Source organism: Python bivittatus, unplaced genomic scaffold (genome assembly GCF_059951505.1).
Source record: "Python bivittatus isolate LINGU-HERP-01145 unplaced genomic scaffold, Pbiv_v1 ctg000020_np1212, whole genome shotgun sequence".
Classification (NCBI taxonomy): domain Eukaryota; kingdom Metazoa; phylum Chordata; class Lepidosauria; order Squamata; family Pythonidae; genus Python; species Python bivittatus.
Window position 1 is genome coordinate 49,812,157 of NW_028277030.1, and position 18,674 is coordinate 49,830,830.

The following is an 18,674-nucleotide window of genomic DNA, read 5'->3' on the forward strand; positions in this document are numbered from 1 at the left end:
GCTGGGGCTGTAGGATTATTCTAACAGATCATATCAGTGTCATTGGAAACTGCACAATCTATTCTACCTTGTTCTGCTCCAATGAAAAATGCCATAGGGAACACTGTCAGGTACAACAAACAAGCAGAGAAAGATAGCAACAACTCCTTATCCAGAGCTTATGAATGCTCATGTGATATTGCCAAGTGGTACATTATTTGAAATCAATTTGAATGGCTGTGGCAACTGTTTGGGGATGCAGCATAAGCCCTGACTAGTTTCTCAATTCCTTGTCTGAAAGAATCCAAGGTGGTATTTAGCAAACTGAATGTTTGCAGGTTGTCCAACAAGCATTGATTGCAACTTCCATTTGCTGCTGTTAACTACTGATTGCTAAAATGTGGTAGCACTGAAAGCCAACATAGAGAGGAATCTGCTTCTGTGCCTCCTAGATATATATGAGCAGGGCTGAATATGAAAATCAAGGCCATCATGGGCAGGGCATTCTGCTTTTGTAACTTCTAGGCTGGAGATACAGCACTTCATGTAGCTGCTGCACTGAATCATAAGAAAGTGGCCAAATTGCTATTGGAAGCTGGAGCTGACGGGACAGTACTTAACAATGTAAGTGTGGAGGTTTTTTGTGTTACTGTTTTATTTTTTGTTAAATACTGACTGAAATGTTGCTAGTTTGGACAAAATGGGCATCTAATAAGGTCACATGTATATCCTGCATGCTCATAAATTAGGAGAAGTATTATAAATGTAATCATGGCAGGTGGCCGCTCCTGGTTGACTTTGGCTGATCTTGAAAAGCTAAGCAGAATCAGAGTGGTTTAGTACTTAGAATGGGGGACACCAGGAAATCCCAAGTCCTTCCCAAACTGGGCTAAACTGGGAAGTAAAAAAAAATCTGGAAGAAGGTGGTGGCCACCCACTGCTTTTAAGAAAACTACAGGAGTCCATACAATCACCAGGAGTCAAGCTCAACTCAAAAGAGTCCTTACTTTTACCTGTTTAAAAATGTTCAGGCTTTCTGAGCCTCTTAATGGTTTTGGAGGAGCGTAATCCAACCTTTTCTATTACAGGCTGGCCAGACCCCCCTAGAAGTTGCCCGGGAACATGAGAACCCTGAAGTTGCTCTTCTGCTTACAAAAGCCCCTCAGGTACATAGTGCATAATGGCTGATTTGGAAATTTAATTTCACAAAAATACTATGAAATAAATATTTCTTACAAAAACGAAATTATGAGTACTAGATTTTGTTGATATGTGACCTGAATTTGGGGTTGATTTGTATTCACTCTCTAATGTGGACCCATTGAAAGATACTTGTTAGTCATGACTAACTTAAGATCCCAATGGATCCACTCTTAATCAGGACCAAAGTAAGATCTGGACCCAGCTTAAACATTCTGACATACAGAGAAATTAATCCTAAATTTTATGTTGCTGTGTATGTGTATTTAATGCAGCTCCTAGCCTACATTCTTCGTCTTGCTCTGTAGTCTTTAATATAGCTGATTGAACATTGCATTCTGTCCATTGTCCTTGATACTGCTACTTTCAAGGAAACAGCAGAGGTAATGGTTAGATTCATACTTGATCACAGTTGGATGTTTGATTGATTGATTATGTGAAGTATTAACATTAATAGGACTTAACTTGGTTGTGACTATCTTAAGTAAGTTTAGGTTCAGTGGGTCTTTCTAGTTTGACTAATTTTGGATGTAGTTCTGTCATCTTAATTCAAAACATTACCAAATATAGATTTCACGCTTTAATCGTGGAAGGAGCCTGAGGAAGAAAAGGGAGAGACTTAAAGAGGAAAGACGTGCCCAGTCTGTGCCACGCGATGAAGTGGTGCAAAGCAAGGTACAGCCATTTCTGTGTATTTAAGAGGGAAGGAAAGCAGTATGAAAACTGAAAGACTGCACTTCTTGGAACTATGTGAACTTGCCATGGGCATGTCTGTTGTGTCACTGCATGATAAGCACCTGGAACCAAATATTAGTAGCAGTGATTGTAATCTGAGTGCTGCCTCTTGTCATTTGTCCCGTTTGGAATTTGCGCAGTACCGTGATCAGGACTGACCATAAAACCTGAAAGGAAGAATGTAGATCCATTTGTCCTTGCCTAGATGTGCTTGTATTTTGAACAGGATAGTGCTTCTGCTGCTGAAGACACCCATAGCAGTGATCCTGTTCCAGGGAGAGGTGACTTGAAGAATGAAAGCCAATTGCCTTTGTTGGAGCAGAGAGAGAAGAAGAGTAAAAAGAAGAAACCAGGAGAAAAGGTATGAGTAGGTGGACCTCAACAGAGAGGCAGTGCCCTCTTGATGCAGACAGTGTGTTTTTCCCCCTTCTATCAATGGTATGCTTCTCTCCTGTGCACCTTTATTTGTCTTTGCTCAAAGCATCCAATCCCACTAGACTCAGGGCTGGTTTATATTTCTTAAAAAAAATCTAATAGTGCAAATCAATATAAACAGCAGGTTTGCAAGATGTGGGGAGTATTTAGTAGACTTTATAGGCACAAATTTGTTAGCTAACAACTTTTTCAAGCACATTTTTCCATCAGTGAAAATTTGCTGATAGAAATAAAGCCTTGATGGTAATTAATTCAAATTTAATTAATTTGAATTAATTAAAATAGCTCAATATAATTGGGACCTTTGCACCAACTGAGGGAAGGAGGGAAAAGGGTGAGGCACACCAGCCTTGCCTGTTCATTAAAATAGATTAACATCATGGACACATTTGCACCTATCATGGGCAATGGTAGGAAGAATAATGAGAAATAATATTCTGTGCATTACTTCTAAATTCATTGAAAATACTTGCAGGATATATAAATTTAGATATAGGTTGTGAATTAGGGATGTGCAAAATACTCTGTACAAAACAGCTGGTTTGGGATGATCCAGGCCCAAACTAAGGCACACATAATTTGAAAGTTTTGTTCCATGTTGAGAATGAAATATGCTTGTTCTAGGCAGAAATAGTTTGGCAGGTGGACTTGTGAGGGCAAGAGTGGGAAAAAGCCAAGAACATTGGTGGTAGAAAAGCTGGAGAGGGGGAAGGAAAGGAAGGCACTGATGAAGATGAAGTGGTCAGATGGGTTGATGGGAGTTTTCATGCTGAGACTTTGTGATGGAAATTAAGGGAATGAGGGAAAGGAATGTTGAGAAGTTCAGGAAGCAGATGGTAGTGGGATATACTGTCCTAAATATCACTTCATCTGAAACCCAGAACCACCAAAACATTCTAGGTTTTGTTTCTGCTGAATTACAGCCAGTCCAGAATATTTGCACAGAACTTCTGGAATGGGATGGCTTGCTCTAGGTTCAGAACAAAACCTATTTTCTATTTTGTTGGACCCCTTCTGGGAATCCGTGACATATGTCTGATCATAATGAGCAGGGAACATTTCAAAATCTTTAGTTAACAAAAGCAGCCCAATGGTTTTATTTGCTCATAAAATGCTGTTTCTTCCTTTTCTTAAAAATTAGGTATTAGCGCTTTCTGATCCTTTGTCCCTAGCGGATCAGCAGATACCTCCTGGTCCACAGCAAAACCTGACAAAACGTAGAAGCAAGCATCGCTGTGCATCTCCACCACCACCCCATGAATTCAGGGCCTACCAATTATATACTCTGTACCGTGGAAAGAATGGAAAAATCATGCAGGTATAAATCTAGAAGCAAAGTATTGCTTGGGGTAGTGAAGAGTAATGGATATTCAAGTTAGCTCTGTAGTTTTAGGAGTCTTTTTATTTGTGCTTTAAGAGGGAGGTTTGATCAGAGGAATATGAATTTGCCTTCATGGTTTAATTATTTAGCTTTCTGAATTATTTCCTGATAGAAAGCACAGTGCTTCCTTAAGAAGAATTAGAAACTGAAGACACCTATTTTGGAATTTACTTTTTAATTTTCATTGGAGGCAGAGTTTTTGAAAGATTAAGCAAGCAACACAAATGTGTAGTCCCAGTAAGAATTCCTTAGTACATTCTGATTCTAGTTTTTGTTGAAGTTCTTGTTTCCTGAGGGTAAAAGAGCAGTTTTGTTGGCCGTCTTTAAATGAGGCATCACATAGGTCAGTACTTTCTAACTACAGGTACATGGATTTCACCTTCCAGAAGCCCACACATCTGGAAGATGCCAATGTTGAAAAACATGGGGGCTAGATCACAACTATATTACATTGAAGTACATAGATATTGTGTCATATGTGTCATGTGTTTCTAAAATAAATTCATTTTTACACTGTTGTATCAACTGAATTGTTTACATTGTTAGCTGTACTTTCACATCTTCAGCAATAGTAATGGTGAGAGAAAGATGTGAGCTATCCATAATCTTCAGTACTGTGGCCTACAGTGTGATCTGAAGTTCACCTGAGTCCTTTTAACAGATAAAGAGACTCTGGTCATACAGACAGTGTCCCAAACAGTGTTTCAATATCATGTTTCATTGAACATTCTCTTTGGTGTAAAAAGTTATGTGAAGCCCACAATAATCCACTCTCTTAAGGGGATAATGCAGTCAGGTTTCCAATCAATGAGATGACAATCAAATATGAGTTTGAGGGATCCTCCCGTATAAAACCTCACAGATGTTGATTGCCACCATTGCAGTCTGCGTTCCATGTCATGGACCTCAGAAAAAGGCTGTCAGTATGCACAAGCTTACAAAACTATTGCAGAGAGTGTACAAATGGAGAAATGCAAAACCAATGTTACTCTTCCTTGGAGTGGTTTTCCAACAAGTCATCCTAAGAGTAAAGCATACAATATTCCGAAACAGAAGGAACGTGAAGAAATGGTTGAGTTCCAAAGGGTTCACATAAGCTGTTCTTTTACTCCATGTTATTAATGCCATAAATGTAAAAGATGAACTTGATAGTCATCTTGGCTGGGAATTGTGGCCCAAATTTATTTGAAAGGAGCAAGGTTGGAGAAACCTGGCTTAAGCAAGTTGTGTTTATTTTCCTGCCAGTACTTTTAGACCTATCATGTTTTCTTCTTCCATTAATTTTCTTCCAGGAGGCCCCAGTCCAGTGCTATCTTCTATGATTGCCTTTGTTATATTAGCAGAAGTGTTTGTTCAGAGAGAGATGTTTATGCTTATATGTGTCTGGTCATTTCTTGTAGGCACCTATAAATGGATGTCGTTGTGAGCCACTAATACATAAAGTAGAGAACCAGCTGGCAGCTGCTATGGAAGAAATAAAAGTGGAGTTTGTAGCAGTGCAAGATAAGATGAACAGCAAACTAGGACAGATGGAAAATAAAACACAACATCAGGTAAGGAAGAATTCAAGGGATGCAGCAGAATTCACTAGTCAACTGTCTATTACTACCATATGGAACACATTACATATGATAGCAAACTGTTTTATCTGATATGGTTGCCACACTGTGGAAGTAATTTTCTGCTGTCTCTGCTTAGGAAGCACAAGCAGCAGGCCAGCCAATGTTTTATCTTCCTGGCTTACATTTTAAAGATCTCATTATTGTGAAGCAGGTTTAGAAAGAGCATTGTTGGGCTTCAGGGTTTAGTGACTGTGGCTAGACAACAGATTTCCTGATGTTAAACCACGATCACTAAACCCTGAAGCCCAACACTGCCTAACAGGTACCAGCTATGAAAGCCTATACCAATACAGGTAAGTCCTCACTTACTGACTGCCTTGTTCAGGGAGTGTTCAAAGTGACAACGATGCTGAAAAAATAACTTTGCAATCAGTGCCTGCATTTACCTTTGCAGTGTCCCTCAGTCACATGATCGCCATTATAGTCAGTATGCGTTGTCCTGTGCCTGACCTGTTTGTGTAGTGCACTCGCAGATGCTGGCACCAGCTCATTGCTTTCAGTGTGTATTCCACATTGTGCCTGTTTACTCACTTGTAATCCTTTCCTCTCCAGTGAATGTAAATACAAACATTAATTCCCTTCTTGCTAATTATTTCAGCACTGGGGTGACCATTCCAAAGGGTGGGGAGTGGAATAGTTCATACCTATGCTAAATTATAATTTAAACAGAGCTTACTAAATAAACCACACTGGCTGGATTCACACATTAAGGCTAAAAAAACCGATCATATTTTGGCTTAGCATGATGTGTAAATCCAGCTGTTTGTGTGTGTATAAGCATGTGTATGTAAATGTGCATCCATATGTAAGGCAAGTGGATAGACTGGAAGCTAGAAATCCTGTTACTGAAAGGAATCCAATACATCCTGCATATTTTTTTACTCTCTGGGCACATCTGCAATAAAACTCAAGTAATTTTTAGTGTATGCATTTTGAAATACTAAAATAAGTATTTTTATTCATACTGCTTCATCAAAAGTGCTCTTTTCAGATTCACTGATCTAATGGCTAGACATACCAGATCTGGTATTGATACCATTTCGGCTGAACCTTTTTGTTCCATCACAGCTCCGTGTTTTAGACAAATTAATGGCAGAGAGGCTGTCAGCAGAAAGAGCAGAATGTCTTCATCGTCTTCAACACACTGAGTTGGAAAGAAATGAAGGGGAGAAACGTCAGGTAGGTTAGAACAAACATTTGTTGGAGTGAATACACAATAAGATCGTGCAGCTTTTGGGATGAGGAGCTTCGGTAATAACAGAAGCTGCCTTAGATACAGCCACTCAAAGGCTTGGTATGGCACTTAGAAGTCCTCTCAAGGTCCTCTGAGCATGTGTGGTGCCCAGAAGATTCTTTTTCCTGGGAAAGCCTTGGAGAGCTTTGAAGCAGTTATGTGAGCCTTCAAGTAGCTGTAGTTGATTTGTGCTCCAGAAGCAGGGGGCAAATACAGTGGTACCTCGGGTCATGAACTTAATTTGTTCCACGACTCTGGTCGTGACCCGAATTGGTCGCAACCCGAATCAAATTTTCCCATAAGGTTCAATGTAAATACGGTTGATCCGTTCTGACCCCTATGAATTTGGTCGCCAACCGATTTTGGTCGCAACCTGAATCAAATTTTCCCATAAGGCTCAATGTAAATACGGTTAATCCGTTCTGAACCATGTTTTTTTTTTTAAACCACAAAAATATGACACAAAGTACAGTACGGTACACTATGAAGAGAGAGAACGCTAACCTTGCTTGAGGCGACTTCTGGCGTGGAGGACAGGAAGGCAGGTGGGGAGGCAGTTATTGTTTGGAGGGAGAGTCCCCCTCCCTACAGGAAGCCACGACCACGTGTGTCAGCAGGGAAAATGGCTGCAGATCCTGTTCATCACCTGATGTGGAGTTTGCGAACGGAAGCAAAATTTTGCGAACGATGCTATTCGTGACCCGAATTGGTTGTGAACAGAAGCGTTCGTGACCCGAGGTACCACTGTACTTTTGGATCGAGTTACAAAATAGAGGAGTAGCCGAGAATCAAGAGAGATGTCATCTGATGCATTCTGATATGTATGTGGATTCTTCTTACAGATGTCTTTGGTGGGTGAGTTGAAAGCTTGGTGCCTGCTAAAAATTCAGAATCTAGAAATGAAGCTCTCTGGAGACTCTAGATCTTCAAGACCAAAATCCACTCTGTCCACATGTGAGTCACTCACAGAGACTTTGGATACAGAGAACCTTCATAGTACAAACGACTGTAAAACTACCCAGACCCCACCACAGTCAAATGGGTCCCACCATCATTCTGGCATTGTTAGTCTCTCAGGAGATACAGAACCGAGTAGAATGCCAGTCACAGAGCAGAGCTTTGGAAAGCAGTATTTTGTGGTTCAGCAAGATGACACATCAGGTATTTTTGTTTTGTTGTTTCAGCAATTTCCAGTTGGATATCTATGCTAATCTGCTGTATTGAATCCTGTGGTGTCAATCTAAATTCCAGTCTTTTTGACATTAGGCAACATTGTACTCACCTTGTACAATCAAAGCCTCTTTCACCACCATAAAAGAAAAATAATGTTACTGTTAGAGCAGAAGTCAAATGTTTTCAAGCAGTGCCCATCACTGTTCAATTCCAATGTTGCAAGTTCCAATTTTAAAAAAATTATAAGCTGTCCAATGTCATTGGATGTCAGGCAGCCTATAAATTGCAAAAATATTACAACAAGCAAGAAAGCAATTAAATATGTCACCAATCTCCTAAGATCTCATTTGTTATGAATATACAGATCTCAAGAGATTTCAATCATTTTTCCAATTATTTTTAATGTGACATAGGGAATTAGGATAACCTTGGACCAAAACTACGTTAAGGAATTTTGACCTTATCCACTGCCATCCTGCATTGGGGCTATGATTCTCATCATCCTGTTTGCCCAGGGCTTTTCTCAAGCTTCCCAACTCCAAGCACTTATAATAATTGTTTGTATCTATTTACAGGAACAGAGCAACAGTTAATGGGTGGTGCTGTCCCTCCTCCTTCTGCAACATCTCCTCAAGTGGTTAGGCCAAAGGACAGAGCAAGTTTCAACAGATTGCAGCAAGAACTGCCAGCAGTGGAAGTCTCCAAACTAAGGCATGTTAAAGTACAAACTGTTCTGCAAGCCTCTCCTGAATGTACAAAGACAGAATTGCAGAGTGGCTGCTTGGTACACAAAGGGACTCAAACAAAGAAACCAAGCAAAAGCAGCCTGTTGAAGCACAGGACCCACCAACAAGTAGAGACTCCTCCTGTGCAGCAGCACCCACCTTCTGCCTCTGAAGGAAAGGACCTCAGTCCTCAGCTGGCAGGGACATCTCAAGCTTTGGAAATTACCCAGTACTTTTTTGAGGCTGTGTCAAGTCAGATGGAGAAGTGGTATGAAAGAAAGATAGAAGAAGCTCGCTGCCAAGCAGACCAGAAAGCTCAGGAAGATAAAGTAGTCCTTAAAGAACATATTAAAAGTTTAGAAGAGGAACTGCAGAAGCTAAGGACTAAAGTGCAGAAGGAAAACTAGCACTTGCATGGCTCCAGAAAGGACACTTTGCTGTTTTCACAAACTCCACTGAAGCAGTTTTAGGGCAGAGGACATTTATGAGTTGTTTTACACGTTGAATTTATGCCTTTAAAGATGAGGATTCATCCATGAAATGATTTGCAAGGAAACCAGTTTTCTGAAGCCAACACTTTGCTGATGGGCAAAATGTTTTAGCTCTAAATAGTGCTAGTTGTGATACTAATTCTGGGTAGAACGTGTTTGTACCCTATCCGTGCCCATCAGAGATACTGCTGGGAATCAGTGATTGAATGTCTATTCCTGTTTTTCCAATGCCTGTGCCATTTTGTGAATTCTTGTGAAGTTTTATTATTTTATATTGAACAATTTATTACATATTAAACATTTTCTTTGAAGTTGGAGCATTTTATAGTATTGAGTATAGTATTTTTATTTAATACGAGCTGATATCTAAACACAGGACAAGAACCTATTTCTTCCTCACAGTAATAACCTGTGGAGTAGGTTGGGTTGAGAGCAATTGGTTTAAAATCACCTAGTGAGCTTGCTTCTGTGGCTGACAGTGGACTAGAACCTGGGTCTCCCTACTGCTTGCCCATCTTAACCAGAACAACACAGATCAGTTGAATTTTGAAAATTACAAACAGTGGCCAACATCAGAAAGGCTACTACTTCCTTCTATACAGGACTTTGTGGATCTCACGTGCTCCTAGTCTTAATTCAGTTAACTACTTTATGTATGTGAATTTGCTCCAAACTCTTCAGTCTCACGGGGGATCATGGTGAACAGACCATCCAGTTGCAGTGCTGACTAGGGAGACTTCTTGTACTGATCAGGAAGATGGAGCATGGAGTTGAAAATAGGCTTTGTACTCCTTTCCCCCTGCTAAAAAGTTGACTGGTGTGTTTGCAGCCAAGAATAGTGGTAATATAGTTGAATGTACATAATTCTAAAGGGCACTATCGGGACAAGATTCTTAATAAAATGCTAATACCAAGTCCTTAAATAGTAATGGCTAATTGCTTTCTACCCAAGATACTGTAAACAAGTTTGCCAATTTCACTGATAAAAGAAAAAGAAAAGATCTGAAGGTGGAATTTACTCTATACATTACTTTGCCTGTCTCTTTCTTTTGGGGGAAGGATGGGAGAATACTTGTCTGCTTATTTGCCACTTTGTCCTGGAGCACGTATCTTTGGTCATTGTGAAGTAGTGTACTACAAAGTAGTAGCTACAAAGTAAAAGATATACTTCTAATTTTATTGTTTCAAGAATAGAATGGCTCTGCTCAAAATAAAAGTCTTAATGCCTGCTTTTAGCTATTTGGTAATGGACTTTAAAGAGAGGACTATGGTGTATTTTTTAAAATTAAAATAAAGGCTGCTGCTGCTGCTGTGTGTAATAATAGAACTGAGTTTTGACAAACACTGCCCTTTCAAATTAAATTTCCCACTGATTTGATAGAATGGGAGCATTTGATAAAAACTAGACATTTCAGTGAGAATATACAGGTGAAACTCGAAAAATTAGAATATCGTGCAAATGTTCATTTATGTCACTAAGGCAACTCAAAAGGTGAAACCAATATATGAGATAGACGCATTACATGCAAAGCGAGATATGTCAAGCCTTACTTTGGTATAATTGTGATGATTATGGCGTACAGCTTATGAAAACCCCAAATTCACAATCTCAGAAAATTAGAATAGTGTGAAAAGGTTCAATATTCTAGGCTCAAAGTGTCCCACTCTAATCAGCTAATGAATCCATAACACCTGCAAAGGGTTCCTGAGCCTTTAAATGGTCTCTCAGGCTGGTTCAGTAGGAATCACAATCATGGGAAAGACTGCTGACCTGACAGTTGTGCAAAAAACCATCATTGACACCCTCCATAAGGAGGGAAAGCCCCAAAAGGTAATTGCAAAAGAAGTTGGATGTTCCCAAAGTGCTGTATCAAAGCACATCAATAGAAGGTTATGTGGAAGGGAAAAGTGTGGTAGAAAAAGGTGCACAAGCAGCAGGGATGACCGCAGCCTGGAGAGGATTGTCAGGAAAAGGCCATTCAAAAGTGTTGGGGACTTTCACAAGGAGTGGACTGAGGCTGGAGTTAGTGCATCAAGAGCCACCACACACAGACGGATCCTGGACATGGGCTTCAAATGTCGTATTCCTCTTGTCAAGCCACTCCTGAACAACAAACGACGTCAGAAGCGTCTTACCTGGGCTACAGAAAAAAAGAACTGGTCTGTTGCCCACTGGTCCAAAGTCCTCTTTTCTGATGAGACCAACTTTTGCATCTCATTTGGGAACCAAGGATCCAGAGTCTGGAGGAAGAATGGAGAGGCACACAATGCACGATGCTTGAAATCCAGTGTGAAGTTTCCACAGTCTGTGTTGATTTGGGGAGCCATGTCATCTGCTGGTGTTGGTCCACTGTGCTTCATTAAGTCCAGGGTCAACGCAGCCGTCTACCAGGAGATTTTGGAGCACTTCATGCTTCCTTCCGCAGACGAGCTTTATGGGGATGCTGACTTCATTTTCCAGCAGGACTTGGCACCTGCCCACACTGCCAAAAGTACCAAAACCTGGTTCAATGGCCATGGGATTACTGTGCTTGATTGGCCAGCAAACTCACCTGACCTGAACCCCATAGAGAATCTATGGGGCATTGCCAAGAGAGAGATGAGGGACATGAGACCGAACAATGCAGCGGAGCTGAAGGGCGCTATTGAAGCATCCTGGTCTTCCATAACACCTCAGCAGTGCCACAGGCTGATAGCATCCATGCCACGCCACATTGCGGCAGTCATTGCTGCAAAAGGGGCCCAAACCAAATACTGAGTACATATGCATGTTTATACTTTGCATAGGTCTGATATTGTTCTATTTCCAATCCTTGTGTTATTGATGTCATGTAATATTCTAATTTTCTGAGATTGTGAATTTGGGGTTTTCATAAGCTGTATGCCATAATCATCACAATTATACCAAAGTAAGGCTTGACATATCTTGCTTTGCATGTAATGCGTCTATCTCATATATTGGTTTCACCTTTTGAGTTGCCTTACTGACATAAATGAACATTTGCATGATATTCTAATTTTTCGAATTTCACCTGTAGTTTATGTATTGCTTGGTGTGGCATGATGGGAGTTGTAATCCAGTACAGCCGGAAACTATCATACTGGGGAAGACTAATCTACTCTGGACATGCACATAAATTGAATCCACAGTCTCAATGAATTAAACCAAACCCAAAATATAAGTATCATTCAGAAACAATTCCCCAGGCACAGATCTTACCTCTCAATCAAAAGCTAAAGCATTTTGAATTAAATCCTGGTTGGTTTGTATGGAAAAGCTCATAAAGGACTTCAAGCGCAACTGCTACAAAACAATGTATGCTACAAACAGCATGGGATCGGTAATGGCTTTTGTAACTATATTCAAATTAAGAAAATTTAATTTTTTAAAATAAGGTTCCCTTGTATTCTGTAAACTCAGTAACGTCATGCTCTTAATACAAGTGTGCTACCCCAGACTGAAACATCTTAGATGCAGGTCACGGAGCCATGTGTACTGTACTCCTTGTGCAATAGTCACCGACAATACTAATTCGTTTTTTAAAGTTATTATTAAATTGTTATTCAAGCCATAGTGCGCTAGTGGATTCATGTACTGTGTTAAAATTATTAGGATGTTAAGTATCCCACATTTTGCTATGTTAACATATGCCTAACTTATGTCATATGCAGGCATTCCACTGAGGCCGTTCAGTACAGTTCAGAGACCACTGGAAAGCTACGCGCAGGAATCACTTGCTCCATTTAATGAACAAGAAAGCGCTCACTATTGTACCATCCAAGCCTCCTCAGGATGCATAAATAAATGCCAGACTCCCCCCTCCCCCAGGGGGGACAGCTGTATGCAATGATGCTGAAGAGAACAGTGTAGCTTTTGCTCTGATCTTGTCTTTTAACAAAAAACCTCAGAGATGGTATATGAAAGCCTAATGTGTGAGTTCTGTTTTAGCTACAATCTGTTCCAATCTCTATGTAAATATATATTTTTATATATTCCAAGGAAATGTATTTGATTGTGGAGATGCAACCATCATCCTCTGCCGTCTTTTGCTCCTATATTTCTTCTTGTGTTGCTTATACTGATCCACAGTTCCAGTGCCAGTTAATCAGTGTTAATTAGCTCCTATTTAAGTTGCATTAAAAAGAAATCCCTTACATTGATCAGCATGGTTAGCAGATAGGGTGCTACAGGCTAGATTCTTACCTACTGCTCCATAGGTGCTCAACAAGGTTCTGGTAGATCCAGGCATTATGACTGGTTTTCTACATATCCACTCCCAGTCACCTTTTATGCTTCCTGAAACAGATAACTGCTAAGTGGAATATGTACCTCAGTATTTTATAGCAGTAGAACTGTTTATAATAATGCTATCCAACTGGAACAAAAGACTTTTTTTCAAAGAGTGTTTTCATTCTTATTTTTAGAATATTCTGTTAAGAATAGGAAGAGCATTATTAATATTAAATTGTGAAGCAAAAGAATGTCATTCCTTAAAGTTATGTCAATACATTTTGATTTAGGAATTAGAAAGCATGTGATCAAAACAGAAGACAACCAGGCTGATGAAGCTGGTATTTCAGATGCAGAGGAGGTACTAGCATCGAAAGGTCCGATGTAGGTTCCATCAGTCCGAACTTTAATGACAAGGATTTGAACCTGGAAATAAAAGCAAGGCCTCCCAGCCCTCAAGAATGCAAAGGCCTACATCTAACTCTGTCACAAGAGTACTGTAGTCACTTATCAAGGAAGACTGATGAAAGGAGATGATGCTGTGCGGTATCTGAGTCCAACAAATAAAGGCAGCAGAGCGTCAGCTGCACCTGAATAAAGAATACTGAGAAGTGATATATTTATGGCAACTCAAAAGACATTTTGCTTTGCTGGAATAATTTTGCTGGTAGTCTAGTACTGGTGTCAAGATCCTCTTGCCTGTGTTTTTGTGATTCCTTTACCACTGGACTGGACTGGACTATGGCCTGCACCATACCTCTTGAAACTCTGAAGTCAGACTGCATATTGTAACCCTGGGTGCTGCTGCTGCTTAACCCCTGCAACACTGATGAGAGGACTCAAGTAGTAATTCCCTAACCGAGTCTTCCTATACTGTAAAAACTTATATATACTGCCTTATAGAAAGCACACTGGTTCAGAGAACCAAAGAACTGCAGCTAGATGGTACACATATAGGCATTATTATGGATTTGGAGAATACAGAGCAAACAAGATAAAAAGGAGTAATAAAACTGGATCTCTTTTTTTCTCTCTTTACAAGTAAACTTGCCTAAACAAATTCTAACAGAAGAGCCAGACATATGTAAGAGCAGCATCTGATCTACTCTACACCTGTTCCCCAAGTACAGGCAAGCATTTCCATAGGCATGGTTCTAGAAAGAGATAAAATTCACTGGCCAACTACTCATGTCAATATCAGAAAATAATTCTCCCTCCCCAATTATATCTGTTTTTAGAAGAAAAGATGCAACAATGGTTGAGACTCAAAGCCAGAAAGCACCTGAAAATCCATAGCATCCCCTTCAAATTTTTCTGAAGCTACTCTGAAGTACCTTAATTACCTTGGAGATTCAATTCAATGATTCAGTTTGAAGGCGTGATATTCTATATAATTAAATCATCCCTTCAAAGCTTTGTGCAGCCCTGGTAAAGATTCAGTTCTTTACTTTGAAGAACACTACAGCAAAACATAGCATATGTGAAAGTAAATTGTTCCAGTGCTTGATGGTACTCTTGTATTTACCAGTGCAATTCATAAATCTAAGGTAGCAAATTCTCTTTATCTACTTTTGCGTTTTTCACATGGATTGTCCAGATGTTGTTGCTACTGCTTGTATATTTATTCCTATTGTACCTTAAACTTCAGAAATTCAGCATTTATACCATAACAGAGTATTCAGCAGGTCTTCTGTCTGACTTGAAGTGTACATAGGACACCTTTGGATTCTCAGCAAGGCTCCTCCAACTTAATGTCTTTGTAGTTAGCTACAGTGAAAAATTACTTTGACTTGTAAGCAGAATTAAGCCTAGGATTTTGCCAATTTTAGTGTTCTCTCAAGCTCTTGAAGCTGTAGGTTGCCCTGCGTGATCATCATCTTAATTGTATCCTGTAAAGCAGAAATGTTATACTTAGTAGGCAAAGCAAAGTAATAAAACAAATAATCATGAAAGGATGGCTCTTCTTCCTCACCAGAGCAACTATTCAAACTGGAAAGAATTATTCAGCAAGGCAATGGATTTAGGTTATTTTCCTTTCAAAAGACAGAATCCCAAGGCAGGATTTGCTTAGCTCACTTCCCTTAGTTGAAATTAGTTCCTGTACTCAGAATTCTTAAATTCGAAGTATATGCCATTTCACCAGGTTCCAGATACTGGCTCTTGGAAATCCCTCAAAATGTAAATATGAAGTCACTTTTTCTATACTATAACCAGCTTTGGAAGTTCTTTTAAGGGGAATTAATATTCCAAAAGCCATTTGACCCACAGACAAGCAACTGCATAGCACCCATAATCCATTTTCCAATCCCCATCTAATGTTCTAAGCAAGCTGTATGGAAGCCTCACAGAAGACAGGAGGCAGAAGTTCGGGCCCAGCTACCAGCTGTAATGTTCAAGCGCATCAGATTTTGAGAACTCTCTTGCCTCATCTGTAGCCTCTTTATTCCTTTTGAAATCTTCCCTTGCCCAGTCTCTCATGTAACGACGATCAGCTTCACTGGGGACCTGACGAATGGTCCTGAGGATTTTCCTGTATAACTGAAGAACCTGCTGTCTTCTCAGGAACTGCAGACCATGAAAGGAAACAAACAATGGTCCTCTCACTTTTTTGTCATAAGACAAAAGTCTTGCCATCTGCTCTTTCTGCAAAAACATAACAAAACCAAACCTGGAACCCAACCAATTTGCTTACAATAAGCCATACAATTTCAGAAACAGCATAAAAGTAGCCTTGAGGATCATACGCTTGAAAGGATCAGCAAAACTATTAACATGAACATGCTTATTTCTTTCAACTACCAAATTAATACATACAACTACCTGCTCTCTTTAAAATTAAATTTAGTTAACACTTAATGTTCTATGCATTTTACTTCTATCCTATCTCAAAAGCTAACTCTCAATATGAAAGAGAACTTATTCCTCCTCAATTTTTGTATGGTTCTCCCCTAAACCATAGAGAAAATTTTTGAGAAATCCATTAATGGCCAACTGTCACACCCAAAAATGCACCTGTTCCTAAAACATGTAGAAATTCCAAAGTTCATATCCATATAAATCCTACAGAAATAGGAAATACTGACAAGATACATAATACTAATGACATATTTGTAGAAGTTAGTCCTCTGGGGGGGGGGTGTATGCACAGGCACACATGGTTACCTAGACCTTCTGTGTAACGTATCCACATGCAGTTCACCATACCTGAGCACATTTTAAATTCCAAAAAAAGATTTTTTAATCTTGCTTTCCAGAATTCTTCTTTCAAAAGTTCCCTTTTGGAAGCTATCTCTGCATGCAGTATGCAAATGCTGCCCGGAAATTCAGCTACCGAACTGATAATCGGCAAGGCAACATTCAATTGAAAGCAACAGGCGCTTTCTCTAGGAAAAAAACCTTGGCTGGTAATATTACAGCGTACGTACATTCCAAACAAAGCAGCCCCCAGATCTCTAACTAGAGTTTTGAAGAAGCGCGCGCTAACACGACTGGGGAGCCAGCGGACAACTTGCCTGCAATTACCGGGGTACCGAGCCACGGCCCGAATTAAGAATCCGGCCAGAAACAGGGCCCTCGCCAGGAGGCTGGTGCTACCGCAGCCGCACCGCCAAACAAGCCTCTTTGCATCTGCAAGACTTCCGCCTGGCGGTTTCCAGGCCCAGCGTCTCCTCCTCTGGCCTCTCCCTTAGGCTACCCGATCGTCCCGACGACCACTAGATTGCAGCAAAACTCTATGCACTGGAAAGCTCGCCCAGGTTACTGCAAGCGCCACCTAAGGGGCGCTTCGGCAGCTTTTCATTAGGCGAGGCGGCTGCAAAGGACGAGAGGAGGCCGAGTTACCGCCCCCTCGCGCGGTCCCCCCTACCTGCTTCAGGCTCAAGGCCGTTGGGGGCAGCCGGGAGGCCGCCATGGCGCGCGCGCGCTCTCCTTCCGGCCTTCTTGGGCCGGCGCGGGCTCTTCAGCGCCACGCGCGGAGACGGAGGAGGAAGCCTCCCGGCTTGGCCCCAGCAGCCGGGAAGAGGGAGGCTGCAGACGTGAGACTTCGGGGTAACTCCCCCTACCGTCATTTGGCAAGCGTGAGTGGCAGCTCCCCGGGCGGAAGGTGCGAAGCCAGACGCGCGCTGAGGAGAGCTATTAGCAGAGCTCGTCGGGAGTGGCGTCCCGCGCTGCTTTCCTCCTCACGTATGCTGAATGCTTCAGTAATGAACCAAAGGGAAGCGTAAAGACCCCCACTAGTATTGATGGAATAACAACTGACAATCGTAATTCAAAAGCGCCCAGAATACAACCAGAACTGCGAACAGTTTGACGATATTGCTCAATTCTTCTCCCTTGCTCCTTTATCAATATTCCAATTAGATTTTCTGGTTATCATCAGCACGTTGGTAATCGATTGCTGCGGGACAGATCCTCCTTCGAGAGCTGCAGGGGCGTTCTTCTAGACAACCCCCGGCACGAAAAAGCCTCACAGAGCTAAGCCGCAAATGTGGCTGCTAAGCCAAGAGCTCTTTTTTTGAAGAGTTATTGAGACTGGTGGTATTTGCTTATGCAGCCTCTGGAATAATTAACTGGAATGTTCTATCCTGGTAAACCAACAAGGGTTCCTTTTAATGTCAAATTACAGTAGTTTCCTAATTTTAAGATGAATTTATTACAATAAAATTTGCTTTGTATATATTGGACAGCACAGAGAATGCTTATGGTGGGTTGGCTATCACTGCCTTGCTGTTGAGACTCAATTTAAGAGTTGGAACATTAACTCATATGATTTGGTTTTGCATTATTGTCACATTTTGAGCTGACATTTGTAGGATTAATACAACTGAGGCTCAATTGCTTTGTGTTAAAGATACGTACATCCCCAGTATTTGGAAACTACCATGATACCAAGAACTGTATGGAGATGCAATGAGCATAATCCTTCCTTAAGGCATTTTTTGTAATGTCCCATCATGTTTTGGGAAGAAATAATTACATACAATAATTTGACTTTGAGACAAGGTTTAATGTTTTTGGACATCCTCCTTCCTCTGAACATACCTATTACATGGAAATTGATGGCTAAAACAAGGAAATGGGCCTACCTTATTGCTAAAAGACTAGTGCTTTAACGCTGGAAAGATAAATGTATGGCCCCAATTACTCAGGGAACTGAAGGCCTGATGTTACTTGCCACTTATGAGTTACTTATACAGATTATACATGGATGATTATAGTAAAATATAATTCTGTATTTAAAACTTTTACAAACTTTATTACAACCATATACAGTTGTGTTCATAACTGTACATACCCTTGCAGAATTTGTAAGATATGGACCATTTTGTAAGTAAATAAAGTAAGTAAAGATGAGTGATCAGACAAAACACTTTTTAAAATGTAAATTGATTCAAATTAAACTATTACGCATCACAGAATAGCAGTTATTAAATAAACCCTAGCAATAAATGAAATAATAAAGTGGTCTG

General features: G+C 40.5%; 2 protein-coding genes across 16 annotated transcripts in view; one reads left to right on the top strand and one right to left on the bottom strand.

The window, feature by feature from the left end:
- The window catches only part of ANKRD6 (ankyrin repeat domain 6), an 87,107-nt gene extending 77,819 nt beyond the window's left edge, over nucleotides 1–9,288 (top strand). For all 11 annotated transcript variants that reach the window (XM_025174255.2, XM_088138461.1, XM_088138476.1 and 8 more), the window contains 9 exons: nucleotides 505–603; nucleotides 1,068–1,145; nucleotides 1,750–1,854; nucleotides 2,141–2,275; nucleotides 3,491–3,667; nucleotides 5,131–5,283; nucleotides 6,421–6,531; nucleotides 7,429–7,747; nucleotides 8,335–9,288. In XM_025174255.2, the coding sequence (XP_025030023.1) occupies nucleotides 505–603; nucleotides 1,068–1,145; nucleotides 1,750–1,854; nucleotides 2,141–2,275; nucleotides 3,491–3,667; nucleotides 5,131–5,283; nucleotides 6,421–6,531; nucleotides 7,429–7,747; nucleotides 8,335–8,891 (1,734 nt within the window). In that variant the 3' untranslated portion in view covers nucleotides 8,892–9,288. The remainder of the gene's footprint in view (nucleotides 1–504; nucleotides 604–1,067; nucleotides 1,146–1,749; nucleotides 1,855–2,140; nucleotides 2,276–3,490; nucleotides 3,668–5,130; nucleotides 5,284–6,420; nucleotides 6,532–7,428; nucleotides 7,748–8,334) is intronic.
- On the bottom strand, nucleotides 3,758–18,432 carry LYRM2 (LYR motif containing 2). 5 transcript variants are annotated; one of them, XR_015795764.1, is made up of 4 exons: nucleotides 16,719–17,065; nucleotides 15,631–15,771; nucleotides 6,371–6,496; nucleotides 5,112–5,250 (listed from the first exon to the last, which is right to left on the bottom strand). XR_015795764.1 is itself a non-coding variant. In XM_088138508.1 (3 exons), exons 1-3 carry the CDS (start codon nucleotides 17,114–17,116, stop codon nucleotides 15,015–15,017), a joined length of 345 nt encoding a protein of 114 aa, XP_087994634.1. In that variant the 5' UTR covers nucleotides 17,117–18,432; the 3' UTR covers nucleotides 14,807–15,014. The 5 variants fall into 5 exon arrangements, 2 of the variants coding, with proteins under 2 accessions (XP_087994634.1, XP_007421861.1); XR_455852.4 differs by lacking the exons at nucleotides 15,631–15,771; nucleotides 16,719–17,065 and adding exons at nucleotides 7,091–8,035; nucleotides 8,644–8,783; XR_015795765.1 differs by lacking the exons at nucleotides 15,631–15,771; nucleotides 16,719–17,065 and adding an exon at nucleotides 7,091–7,435 and having other exon boundaries at nucleotides 3,758–5,194.
- Nucleotides 18,433–18,674: the final 242 nt, after the last annotated feature.